Source organism: Etheostoma spectabile, chromosome 11 (genome assembly GCF_008692095.1).
Source record: "Etheostoma spectabile isolate EspeVRDwgs_2016 chromosome 11, UIUC_Espe_1.0, whole genome shotgun sequence".
Lineage (NCBI taxonomy): Eukaryota > Metazoa > Chordata > Actinopteri > Perciformes > Percidae > Etheostoma > Etheostoma spectabile.
This window is the reverse complement of record NC_045743.1, coordinates 149,443-163,297: the sequence shown is the minus strand read 5'-3', so window position 1 is coordinate 163,297 and position 13,855 is coordinate 149,443. Positions and strand designations below refer to the sequence as shown.

General features: G+C 40.3%; 1 protein-coding gene across 3 annotated transcripts; it reads right to left on the bottom strand.

The window, feature by feature from the left end:
* Positions 1–7,240: 7,240 nt before the first annotated feature.
* Positions 7,241–11,916, bottom strand: LOC116698250 (uncharacterized). 3 transcript variants are annotated; one of them, XM_032530069.1, is made up of 2 exons: positions 11,558–11,916; positions 7,241–10,151 (listed from the first exon to the last, which is right to left on the bottom strand). In XM_032530069.1, exons 1-2 carry the CDS (start codon positions 11,733–11,735, stop codon positions 8,863–8,865), a joined length of 1,467 nt encoding a protein of 488 aa, XP_032385960.1. In that variant the 5' UTR covers positions 11,736–11,916; the 3' UTR covers positions 7,241–8,862. The 3 variants fall into 3 exon arrangements, with proteins under 3 accessions (XP_032385960.1, XP_032385961.1, XP_032385959.1); XM_032530070.1 differs by having other exon boundaries at positions 7,241–10,136; XM_032530068.1 differs by having other exon boundaries at positions 7,254–10,208; positions 11,558–11,913.
* Positions 11,917–13,855: the final 1,939 nt, after the last annotated feature.

Below are 13,855 nucleotides of genomic sequence, written 5' to 3'. Positions count from 1 at the left end.
TTTTGGGACAGGTGGACGGGATGGCTGTGGACGAAATACGGCGATGCACTCGTATGAGCAAATTATGTTTTAGCCATGTATGTATGTAGCCAATTTATATACGTTGATGTTTTGTGTGAATAGTTCGTCAGTTCATTTAATATTGCATGTTGGGTTTTCTTTTGCGGTGTGCGAATGTTCAACTGAAACTATTTCTTTCCCCGAGACTATTTCCCCGAGCCTGTGTCTGGAGCTCAGTGCCACCCAAGAGGATTGTGATTGGTTTAGAGCAGGGGTCTTCAACGTTTTCCAGGCCAAGAACCCCCAAACTGATGGCGAGATGGAGCGGGGACCCCCTAATTATATATATTGTATAACATTGTGTTATATCAAACTGGTCCTATAGTGCCATGTGTGCATTGATGACTGAAAGACATCTTCTGCCTCCATTTATCTGTTTACTACAGTGTGTTGAATTCATGTTAATGTGTATTTAAAGACATTTCAATTAGTGGAAAAAATTGCAAGGGGGGGGGATATAAAAAAAGGTCTAATCAACCAAAACTTTCGCGACCCCCATGCAGTACCTCCGCGGACCCCCTGTTGAAGACCCCTGGTTTAAAGAAGAAATGCTGTGGAGATAGGTCTGGCAACGCGAGACTATTTAAAACATAACAAAAATAAGCGCACCTTTCGGCCATATCGATATATCGGCATATTTGATGTGTTGTGTTGCCTGTCGTACTTGAATACATATGGAATTTGCACTGACAGTCTCTTGCACTATGATACCACATCGCTCCTTTAACCATGCTACAATCCAACTTTACTGTAAGTGCACACTACTGATATCTTTCTTTGTGTTTTGTAGTGTGTGCGTGGATGTCATAGGTCTGTGTACCAATGTGTATGCATGTTGTGCATAAGCTATAGGACACCTTAATTTCCTTTGGGATAAATAAAGTGTATCTCTTATGCATCGCTCATTTTCTCAAAGCGGACCCGTATAATGAAAAAACAAAAGCCATTATGTGTAGAGTTCTTATGTGACAATATATGAGCTTTGAAATTATTCTAATGACGTAATAAAACAATTCTGGGGTAGCGTCTCGCATCGCTTTCTACCACCAGGGGTGCTAAAGGATGAAACTTTCCAATTCCACACAGAGTGTCTTAAGAAAGCAGAGTGAGAGGTCTGGATTTTTCTTCCTCTCTGACCGCACATATTCTAGGCGGGGCTTCCTGCAATGCATTTCTCCAAAGCTATGATTTCTCCCTCTGATTAAAAAAATATATTAAAAAATCTGTACATTAGTCAAACACTTCTTTCTGGCTTTTTTCTCCCCAATAAGCCAAGAGGCCACAGATCAGAGAAAATGCAAATGAAAGGTGTTTATTGTAAATGGAAAGCACCGAGATACCAGGCAACTTAATTACCTGTATACACACATAGACAACACATAGAAAGACTGCGGCACTTCCCAAACTTTAATTTTTCAGTCACGGAGGCAGTAATGAAGAATATCCAAACAAAAAATGAAACCTTCAGGAGGTAATACAACATCATGGAAGCACATGCACCCGTAACAATAAAGGCAAACAGCATGGCAATAGGAGGTGTGGTGGGAGATAAACAGAGATGACAAAAGTTATAAACCTGTTAGTGAACATGATTAGTTTTAACATAGTTAAGTTTACAGTAGGAGTTAATGGAAGGGGCTGCTTAATGGAAGGAGCGTCACCTTATATAAAACCCAAATGAAAACTAGGGTTTCTTTCTTCTAGAACGGGGGTTCCCAAAACTTACAGCCCATGACCCCCAAAGTAACGGTGCAAGTGACTCGCGACCCCCCCCCCCCCCCCCACTATAAACGTATGTAAACATCGCACGCAACCGCGCACGCACTGTAGGCGCATCCAAACACGAGCATATTGACAACACAAAATAACACGACGTTTTATCTTGTGTTAAAATCATGGCTAACATATGCTAGTCGTTTTTCAATTTTTATTTTATTTCTGGAAATCACTTGCGACCCCCCCCCCCCCCTCTATGGCTCGCGACCCCCCTGTGGGTCCCGACCCCCACTTTGGGAATCACTGCTCTAGAACATGAATGTTTAACCACCATTCATTTCACCGAGCTCTTGCTGTTACCTATTCTTAACACAGGTATTTGTTGGGTCCCCCCTGATAAAAAGTCCTCTAGTATACAGGAAGACGTGTATTTTGCTTTCTTCTTAATCCTTCAACAGACAAGCTCTCAAGTATCCAGAAACCAGTGAGTCAAAGGCATCACTTCAGAAAGGAAGAATGTCTGTTAACCAAAAGAAGCACAAGCCCCACAGAAGATAAAAACAAATACTTAAAGAAATCCTTATTTTTCCATTAACCTTGGTAGTGCCGTTGGTTAGTTCTGGAGCAAACAGAAGACCGACCAGGTAGTTAAAATTAGCACTGACAACCACCATGGCAAGTTAAAAAAAAAAAAAAAAAATGGGGAGACATCACAAGCAGACAGAGGATCAGTTTGATGTTCTTCAAAAACCACAACAGCATACATTACAAGCACATGACAACCCTAACTGGTCAGGAAAGACACAGCGCCGTCCATGGGAGGGAAACATCCAAGAAGGCACGGTCCACTTTGGGCTACCACAGCAGGCCCGTCTAAACTCAACACTCCTTTGGGAAACAACGTATTTTTAAAGCCCAGCACCAGAACTGAGCCAGGTAAGCGTCTGTTGTTGTAACAAGCTTCCCGTCGTGTGAATCTTCCCCCCCCCAATTGATTTTGGGCCCAGCGCCAAAGCAAAAACTCCCAAAACCTTTCTCTTAGGAGATAATCTATGTATAATTACTTGACATTTGGAATTCATACACATTACATGGTAGAAGGGTGAGGACCATAACACAAAAACATGGAAACACGTCTTACTTTACACACACATACAACTTAGTGAATAACAAGGAATGCTGACTGTTTATGCACATTTAGCTTAGCAACCAGAAAAGGGTCTAGAGCAGGGGTCTTCAACGTTTTCCAGGCCAAGGACCCCCAAACTGATGGCGAGATGTAGCGGGGACCCCCTAATTATATATATATTGTATAACATTGTGTTATATCAAACTGGTCCTATAGTGCCGTGTGTGCATTGATGACTGAAAGACATCTTCTGCCTCCATTTATCTGTTTACTACAGTGTGTTGAATTCATGTTAATGTGGATTTAATATAAAAAAAAAAAAGTCTAATCAACCAAAACTTTCGCGAGCCCCATGCAGTACCTCCGCGGACCCCCTAGGGGTCGCGGACCCCCTGTTGAAGACCCCTGGTCTAAAGCATAATTGTATGATGCAAAAATAAATATCTGTAGAAAACACGGGCTGATTTGTAACAGCAGTGCGTGCTTTACAAACTAAGGCACCAGCAATGCAGGGCAACTAAAGCATTAAGTAGGTAAGCAGGGTCTCGTTTTACGCAAGTAATGAGATGTGCTGTATATAAAAACATAGTTTTGAGTTTATGTGACTATATCTAAGCCTGTATCTTAGCTTAATTTGACAAACTACTAAAAACATTTTTTTTTTTTTTTTTTTTTGAAATTGCATTTCAATGGCTTCTTTCTTTTAAAATAGCCTCCAGCCTTGTTCTGTAACCAACAAATGTCCCAAAACACATTAATTCAATTAGAACAGACACACTGAACAAAGCCAATGAGAATTAAAGTGTTACAAACTAAATGTACATTTCCCAAGTACCACATCTGTGAAAGAAACAAAAACATGCCTTTTATAAACACATCTTTAACCCTTGTGTTGTCTTCCTGTCAACCATGATCCCTTTTCCTCATTTTGTCCTTTTTTCCTTCATTTTTGTCACTTTTTCCTTCATTTTTGTCACTTTTTCCTTCATTTTTGTCACTTTTTCCTTCATTTTTATCACTTTTTCAATGTTGTAGGTGCTTTTTTTGTTGTTGACGTTTTGGGTGTTTTTCCCCCCCAAAGGTTTTTGATATTTTTGATGTCTTACTTTGACGGCCCATTTTTTGTGACAAAATGTTTTTTTTTAAATATAAAAACGGGTCAATTTGACCCAAGGACAACACGAGGGTTGAATCACTTCTCCGATACTTTGATTCAGTTTGACGGTAATGAATTGCGGAAGTATTTAAAAGAGAATTTCAGATTTCATGTATAATCCTGTTCCCCCAATATCTGATGTTAGACTAACATGTACTTATAGAAAATGAATTGCAAAACAAAAGTAAGCTTTCCTTCTTCACCTGCACAAAGAACATTGTTTAGAAATATTAAGATTTGTTTAAGAAGGCTTTAACCTTTCTGCATAAAACACTGATGTGGAATAGAAAACTGCAACCCGCACAAACATCTTTAACCACTTGAGTGTGGTAACTATTGACATCATTGTTAAGTATACATCACTGGCTGGAAGATTTTGAAGTTTCAGTTATTTTTAACTCCCAACAGGAGGGCTGTTTATTTTGTGTAGAAAGCATTAATACCAGTAAAGCCGTTGGAGAAAACATCTGCTGCTATACCGAAATGTGCTGTCAACCTAACAACTATTGTTGGGAAAAAAAATATAAAAAGCTGGAAATGAGCTCTGTTTCTACTGCAGATAAACTAACACCAGACTCTGGCCATATGCTGGTGAATTGGTCTGTGGGTGGTATGTTTGTCTGTGCTCACAGGTAGCTAAATGCCCAAAAAAGGCCGAACAGGCAGGAGAAAACTGCTATCGAGGAGCTGCATTCCTACGCATGCTGCTCTTGGAAGTTTAACCTATTTGATATCTTGTTGTATTGCGTGTACCGTTCTTGATTAATAAGCAGGGAAGCAAGAAAACAGCGGGTTTAACCAACAAACCCCCTTTTCTGCAACAGAGGGAGGAACCAATCAGCGAAGTCAGCTACTGTAATACAGTATTTGTTGAGAATAAATTAAAAAATTAAAACGACTGAAGTAACTAGGTTAGTGGGAATATCGTCTGCACCACCCAAACTGGAACTCATATATACCTCATATTTACAAATGGCTAATAAAGATGAATTTAAAGGGACTTTTTACTCACACAGTTGTTAATCAACGCATAAATTAAAAGAAAAAAAACGTTGCAGTTCAGTTGCATAAGTTATTGACATCACATCTAGGAAATGTGGTTTCTGGATTTGCTTTCATTTCCAAGTACAAAGCGACCTAGTTAAGAGGAAATCACACACACTGAAAGTGTAAATAATTAAAGTGGTATGTAGGTATGAAGAGCTGCGAAGATCGATGAGTTCTCAACTACTAAATGAATTGCCAACTATTTTTATAATCAATTAAATCGATTTGAGCCTCTTTTTTTCTGTTCTTTATTTGTTTTTTTAACCCTTGTGTCGTCTTCCCGTTAACCATGAACTTGTCCTTCCCGGTCAAAATTGAAAATGAATATTTTTTTGGGACTTTTCCGATGTTTTTTGTTGCTTTTTCTGATTTATTTGTCACTTTTTCCAGCTCTTGGGTTTTAAAAAAAAACCTGAGTTGGTTTAATAATAGTTTTTTTTATTGTTATTCTTTGAATTCATGGTCAACAAATCTCATTCAGATCAAATTATTCGTCCGTTTTGAGTTAAAAAGGCAGAAATTATGAATTATTTTGACTATTAGTTAAGATCAGAGGATGTTGAGTGGATCGTAGATGGGTAGACGTCAAAGTTTAGTCCGGATACTGTTTTGAAACCATTAAACAAAATAATTAAAATGCTAAAAGACTACATAAAAAAACCCAAAAATTCAATGAAAGTAATGTTGTATGGAATCATCCATGTTAGTTTTGGGCAATTCGGTTGAAAGAAATCCATATTTCTGGTATAAAACACTTGGAAACGGGTCAATTTGACCCAAGGACAACACAAGGGTTAAATAGTTACTGCAGTCCAAATTCAAAATACTGAAAAAAGAGTCCTCTCCTCCGGCCCCTCCTCCCCAGCGTCGAAGTTCATGGGAGTTGCCAAGTTGAGAACGCTGAACCAAACCTCACACAATGTCACCGTTAGCTTGATGCTAGTCTACCCCACAGCGCAGCGGAGCTGCTTGATGCTGCTGTGTTAACGGTTATAAAAGCCTGTGCGCTCGCGGAGCTCTCTACCAGGCTGACAGTCACCTTTTATCGACTAACTAACTGTAACGACGACCGCTTAATTTAGTTCACAAGTAGTAAGTTACGGGTTTGACTGCCGTTCCGAGGGTTCAACTGTCTCCATCTTTTAAATGCATCTCCAATATTTACCCGTGTTTAGGTTTTATTTCGTCTCTGGTCTCGTTTATAAAGAGGGTGGGTCGAATGAATCTAACTCCAGTGATCCCGTTTGTATTTTTGCTGCTTCCATGGCTGCACTACAGCCGTAGCGCACTGGGTTTGGGGTTTTACAGGTATATTTGACAGCTGTCAAAATAGACAGTTGATACCAACACACAGGCCAAACACAAACAGACTTTCCATCACTTATTCCAAAAGCAGGAAACAATGGCATTGGCACGGTGGCCCCACACCCAGAAGGTTCTGGGTTCCAATCCAGGTTGTTCAGGGCCTTTTTAGGTGGAGTTTTGCATGGGTTTCCTCTGGGTGCTCCGGTTTCCCCCACCACCACCACCAAAAAAACAACATACTACTAGTACTAGTAGTACGCACTACATTCTCCAGCCAGTGCCATTGATACTCAAGGCACTGGCTCAAATCTGGAGTTGGTCTCTAGTCGCTGTAACTGGCTGCTCATTGCTCCCTTGGGGGATGGGTTAAATATGTGTATGTGAGAATAAAGTACCTTCACCTTTTACCTATTGTCAGAAAACATAGTATTTCAACTTAGCATGTTTCCTTAATATCTGATGACACATTGTGGTCATTTTGTGATTAAATACAGTACATATGTTACATATTGCACCTTCAAAGTAAAAAATATCTGATTCTATCTCTTCTATCTCTCCCCTCCTATGCGATCGGCTGCGGATCGGCTCCGCTGGGTGACGGCTCCGTGCTCTGCAGTCCGTTAACACCCACCCGTTGCGGATCTGTTGCGGAACGGCTGCGGCTACGACTGACAGCTGAAGTCTCGAGGACCAACGAGATCTCGCAAATTCACGTGGAGTAGAACCACAAAACCAACAACAGTTTGTTTCCATCCAGAGGAGTAGACAACTGTGCTTGAAGCTGTGTTTTCAAGATGTAGCGCAAGGGGATTTATGATCCACTGTGAGCACGTTGTGTTTTATTTTGAAAATTAACCAGATGTTTTATTTTGTTTCTGTGGGCTGAATTGCTGCGGAGCTCTCCGGCAAAAATAGAAGCTCTGCGTATCTGCTACGGCGGGTCGCGGAGCTGGGACGCAGCCGTTCCGCAGTCTGTGGAAGTACACACATTGACTTTAGAGGAAACCAAATTACTCAGACGCCGTTCTGGAGCAGATCCGCAGCCGTTCCGCATCCTGTGGAATTGGGGGGTTAGAGTTGTGGACAAAACAAGACATTTGAGGACGTCATCTTGGGCGTTTGGGAAACACTGATCCATGTTTTATCATTTTCTGACATTTTATAGACCGAACAACTGATCTATTAAAATCGAGAAAATAATCGACCGATAAATTGACAATAAAACTAATCGTTAGTTGCAGTCCTACAGGTATGAATCACTTTTCTAGAGTAATCTACACTGATGACACTGGGATGTACTGAGAGAACAAGGTCTGAAGCAGTAAAGGGAACTTAAGTGACCCGCATTAAAGTTACTGTCCGTAAGATTTTCATTTAGTTAGTCTAGAAAGTATCAAAAAGTGAGTTCAAACAATAGTGATTGAGCCTATGACCCACTGATGAAAGCGCAGCGTATTTGCTGCTTTGTCAAGTAATACAATCTGAGTGTCTGTGGTGACTTTCCCACCCTAAATTCAAATGCAGCGCGCTTAGTAGCGATTTTGTGCCGGTTATGCTGTGTTTTATTGTACTGGTGAATTGGTAACTGCAGACGCGGATAGATGCAGATAAATGGTACGCTACATTTCATTGCTAACTAACAATAGCAGACCAACAGACACAGAATGAAGACCGTTCAACTTTAAGTTCAAATTAAAACCAAAAACCTCACCCACAAGAGGACCGAGCTGATGCTGGCTGAGATGACATGTCAACCTCCAACAACAACCCCGTTATTTAATCATTAAAGGGCATAAATTAGGTATAGCCTCGGAAGTTTTGTTTTACTGCACATTCTGATGCTCAGGTTGGATTAGATATTAGCACTGTTAGCAATGTTGTGTCAGCTAATATTTTAGCAATATGAGGCACTGCACTCGGGTCGGAGGGGATGGTCAGCCTTTTCCTCCCCGGGTGAGTAAGTGAATAAGGGGAAAGCGTTGCTGGCCGCTCTTCCTCGGCCTCCCCTTCATGAGCTAAGGTTATATTGCATTCTGCCTCAGTGGCTAGCAGGGTGTTTGTGTCATATTGGTTAGATTCAATGCTATTGCTACATGGCTAATCGTGCTAATACAAGCAACAGTGCTAATGCAAGCAACAGTGCTAATGCAGACAAGACGGCCTTACTGTGAAAAACACTGCGCCTCTCAGATAGCCTCGGTGAGCTAGCCGCTGCCTCCCCGGATCTTATACCCGACACAGCCCGTGTCTTTATGGATGTATTAGCTCATCTTAGACTAAACTGCTAGCATGTAAAGGCATCGAGCAGGTTAGAGCTGCCAATCTACCAGCGCCACACAGTCCACACCTGCCTGCAATTACATCTTAGCAGCAAAGCTGCTAGTAGAAACAACGTAACCCAAATCTTACGGACAACAATTTTAAGGCGCACTAGGCATTTCTGGATGAATCACTCTAGTGGAGCAGCAGAGATGCACAGGTTGTTTAAGGCACAAGCAACTTGCACAATCTTATCAAAGGTTGAAAGGTTCGACGTGCGCTCGGAGACCGTGGTGAAGGGGCTCTCGACAGGGCCTGTGAGCATGGCGTACCTCTGCTTCACCATGGAGATCACCCTCTCCACGTGCCTCTGCACACTCGCTGTCTCGGAGGAAGTATTAGCCAGGGGCGAGCCTGCCGAGCTCCCGTCCGCCTCCCCTTGGTAGCTGCCAGCGATTGTAAACAGGGCTCCGCGGGCAGCCACAGAATCTGCGATGTTGAGACTGCGACTCGCCAACACGACATCGCCTGGGAGAAGCTTGCAGAGAAACCCACAGCCCTCGGCCAGGCTTTTGTCACTGACGTCTCCCAGCACGCCCCTAGAGACAAAGGTGACGACACCTTGTGGAGCCACACCAATCAGATACTTTAACACATTAGAACTTGTCCCTACCCCTTGACAGCCTGGCAACACCCTCTGCTGCTGGTTGCCCCGGGAAACCGGCTCCTCAAAAGGCACTATGAAACAGTCTATGATGACAGCGCAGTCGGGGTGGGATGTGCGCAGAGCTGCCGGCAGGTTTTTCCGGAGCTCGGCTCTAGAGGGCCAGAAAACAGCTGTCGGCACCAGAGTGGAGGACATGATGTTGACCATTTGGTGCACTGTTCTGGTTACTGTACCGACTTTAACACCAAAGCGGTAAGCCAGGTCCTGGTTGCGTAGATCCAGGCGGAGTCGCATCAGTGTCAGCAGCAGCTGTTGGAACTTGGAGAGCTTCACGGTTTTCATCCCGTCCATGTGAGGTGCCAGCAGCCACATGACCGTCTCCAGGACAAAGTAGTTGGGCAGGCCGGTGTAAAACTTTACTTTCTCTGCATCGTTCCTCAGTGAGTTCTCAGAGAGGGACATTTTGTCCACAGACTCCCTGAGGGTCTGGTTCTCCTTTTTCAGGGCTTTCAGTACATCGTCAAAGTTAACTGCTGCGTCACACGTATGCGCAAACTTTCCTTTCTTGCTGTCACTCATAGATTCATCGTCGTCATCGTCGTCTTCATCAGTGCCGAGGGAAGAAGACGCACTTTCCTCCACAGCAGCCTTCCCCTCCCTCTCCCCAGGGTGCTCGTCCTGGCACCACTCCCCCACCACAGACCGTCCCTGGCCCTGCAGGAACAACAAGGCATTAGCAGCCTCCACTCGTGCTTCCTGCTTGTCCAGGTTCTCCAAGACACCGTGCTCCTTCATCTCTGGGGATAAGGGATCTGACGTGAACACAGAGGGAACATAATCTGGCGAACGTGGATTCTTCACCTGTTTACCTGCATGTGGATAAAGGATGTAGTAAATGGGAAGGTGGTGAAAGTGATGTAGAAAAAAAAAAGGAATTGTCTGTTTGATGTCTGTTTATGGCACTTCCCTAACAGTTCACTTTAGTCAGGAGAGTTTGAGGACAAGCAGCCATGTTTTCCCTCCTACTTGAGGTGGTACATTGTCCCACCTAAAAAAGTAAGCAGCTTAATAACAGCTGAAAGAGCAACTGATTTTTAGGTTTGGGATCCGTCTACTGAGGTTTCTTGTGTGACGTGTGATTTTGCACAAATACAATGTCAACAGTTTATTGTAACTGTATCTAACTTGTCTTTTTCTTAATTAATTTGTCATTAGGAAACAAAGTTTGTGTAACAAATTGATTGTAATGTACCAGATTTAGGCAGAAATTAACATAACAATAAAAAACAATAGATAGTTAATTTTCTAACTTTAAAATGAATAACAGCATGGCAAACTAAAACGATCTGCTACTACACTATGACCCCCCCAGACCTCTCAGGTCATCTGGGACAGGTCTACTTTCTGTCCCCAGAGTCAGAACTAAACAGGGTGAAGCAGCTTTCAGTTTCTATGCTCCTCATATCTGGAACAAACTCCCAGAAACCTGCAGATCCGCTGCTACTCTCAGTTCTTTTAAATCAAGGCTGAAGACCTTTCTTTTTGATGCTGCCTTTCTTTAAATGACTGCTCATTTCTTTAAATTTCTTAAGCTGCACTGTAACTTTTATTCTTGTGTTTTATGTGTCTATTTTTAACTGTCTATTCATGTGTTTTATTGTTTTTTAATGCTTATGATTTTTAACTGTTTGTACCTGTGTTTTATCTGTTTAACTGATTTTGTGTAAAGCACTTTGAATTGCCCTGTTGCTGAAATGTGCTCTACAGATAAAGCTGCCTTGCCTTACCTTGCCTTACAGGCACCATAACAGGCAAATTATGAACTAAATAAGATGTGAAATAAAAAAAAACTACAGTTTTCCCACTCTTATTTGAACTATTATTTAAGGTACATTACAGCCTCGTGTCCTAATAAATTGGGGGGGAGAAATGAGAGTTAGTGGTTTCATATTTAGCAATAAATTGAGTTCAACTGCAAATAGTTTAGATTTCCTGTTAAACATTGTTGGAAGAGATTTCTTTGAGGTTATAGCCTTAGTAAGAGTATGTCATTTAAGACGATTGGATGATAATGTAATTCGATAAATACGATAATGAACATTACTTAATAACTAATATGGGGTAGTTTTCTATGTGGAATTCCAGCGGCATTAATCTGACAAACAGTGGGATGAACTACTTTTTGTTTCCATGGTTTCCTCAGTGACTGCATTCCTACCTGAGAGGAAGTGAGTACTACACAGCCGACTGCCGTCGTTGGGCACCCAGCCCTCCCGGTTCACCGCCGCTATCCAGCGCTGCTTCCTGTCGGGGTCCCGGGGGAAACGGTAGAAAGACAAGGTGGTGCCCGGTGTCCTTCTGTTCCTACAGCCTGCCACCACGCACGTGTGAACCATAGTAAGGCCACTAGAGAAGCGTGGAGGTGTGCACTGCTGTTTGTTGGGCGGTTTGACTCCCAAAATGGTGGCTGCCTAGAGGCTAGAAAAAAAACTGCCCATATCATAAACTGACGTTTGCATTCGCCGATCTAATTGGTCGATCTTCGTGCGACGTCACGGAAAAGCGATCTTTACTCACGCGGTGCTGCAACCTACCGCGCGGTCACCGCTTCCCAGTCAATTCAATGAGGGGTAATAATAAGAATATATATTATTTAAAGACGCCTTTCATGGCACTCAAGGACGCCGCACAGGGAATTCATGAATGAAGAACAGCAACAAAACAAATACTATACAACAGCAAAACAAATACTATACAGAACAACAAATACTATACAACAGCAAAACAAATACTATACAACAGAAAAAACAAAACTATCAAAACAAACAAATACTATACAACAGAAAACAAATACTATACAAACAGAAAACAAATACTATACAGAACAACAAAAATACTATACAACAGCAAAACAAATACTATACAGAATAACAAATACTAAAACAGCAAAACAAATACTATACAAACACAAAACTAAGATCAAACAGCAAAAACAAATACTATACAGAAAACAAATACTGTACAACAGCAAAAATATACAAAAACACAATATATACACAGCAAAACAAATACTATACAGAAAACAAATACTATACACAGCAAAACAATCAACAGAATAACAATATACAACAGCAAAACAAACTAACAACAGACAAAACAAATACTATACAGAACAACAATACTATACAGAACAACCCAAAATACTATACAGAATAAAAAATACTATACAACAGCAAAACAAAACTATACAGAACAACAAATACTATCAGCAGCAAAACAAATACTAACAACAGCAAAACAAATACTATACAACAGCAAAACAAATATATACAGAAAACAAATACTAATACAGAAACAAATATACAGCAAACAAATACTATACAACAGCAAAACAATACTATACACACCCAAAACAAATACTATACAGAAAACAAACATACAACAGCAAACAAATACTATACAACAGAAAAACAAATACTATAACAGCAAAAACAAATACTATACAAAACAAAAAATACATACAAAGCAAAACAAATACTATACAGAAAACAAAACTATACAACAGCAAAACAAATACTATACACGCAATAACAAATACTATACAACAGCAAAACAAATACTATACAAGCAAAACAAAAACAATAACAAATATATACAACAGCAAAACAATACTATACAGCAACAATACTATAAAACAGCAAAACAAATACTATACAGAAAAACAAATACTATACACAGAAAACAAATACTATAAACAGAACAACAAATACTATACAACAGCAAAACAAATACTATACAACGCAAACAAATACTATACAAGCAAAAACAAATATATACGACGAAAACAAATACTATACAACAGCAAAACAAATATATACAGAAAAACAAATACTATCCCAGAAAACAAATACTATACAACAGCAAAACAAATACTATACACGCAACAAATACTATACAAAGCAAACAAATACTATACAAACAAAACAAATACTATACAACAAAACAACTATAACAGAACAACAATACTATACAAGCAAAACAAATACTATACAGATAACAAATACTATACAACAGCAAAAAACAAAACTATACAGAAAACAAATACTATACAACACAAAACAAATACTATACAGAACAAACAAATACTATACAACAGCAAAACAAATACTGAAAAACAATACTAAAACAGCAAAACAAATACTATACAACAGCAAAACAAATACTATACAGCAACAACAAATACTAGACAGAATAACAAATACTATACAACAGCAAAACAAATACTATACAGAAAACAAATACTATACACAGAACAACAAATACTATACAACAGCAAAACAAATACTATACAACAGCAAAACAAAGCTACAGCAAAAAACAAATACTAAAACAGCAAAACAAATACTATACAACAGCAAAACAAATACTATACAAACAAAAAATACTATACAGAACAACAAATACTATACAGAACAACAAATACTATACAACAGCAAAAACAAATACTATACAGCAA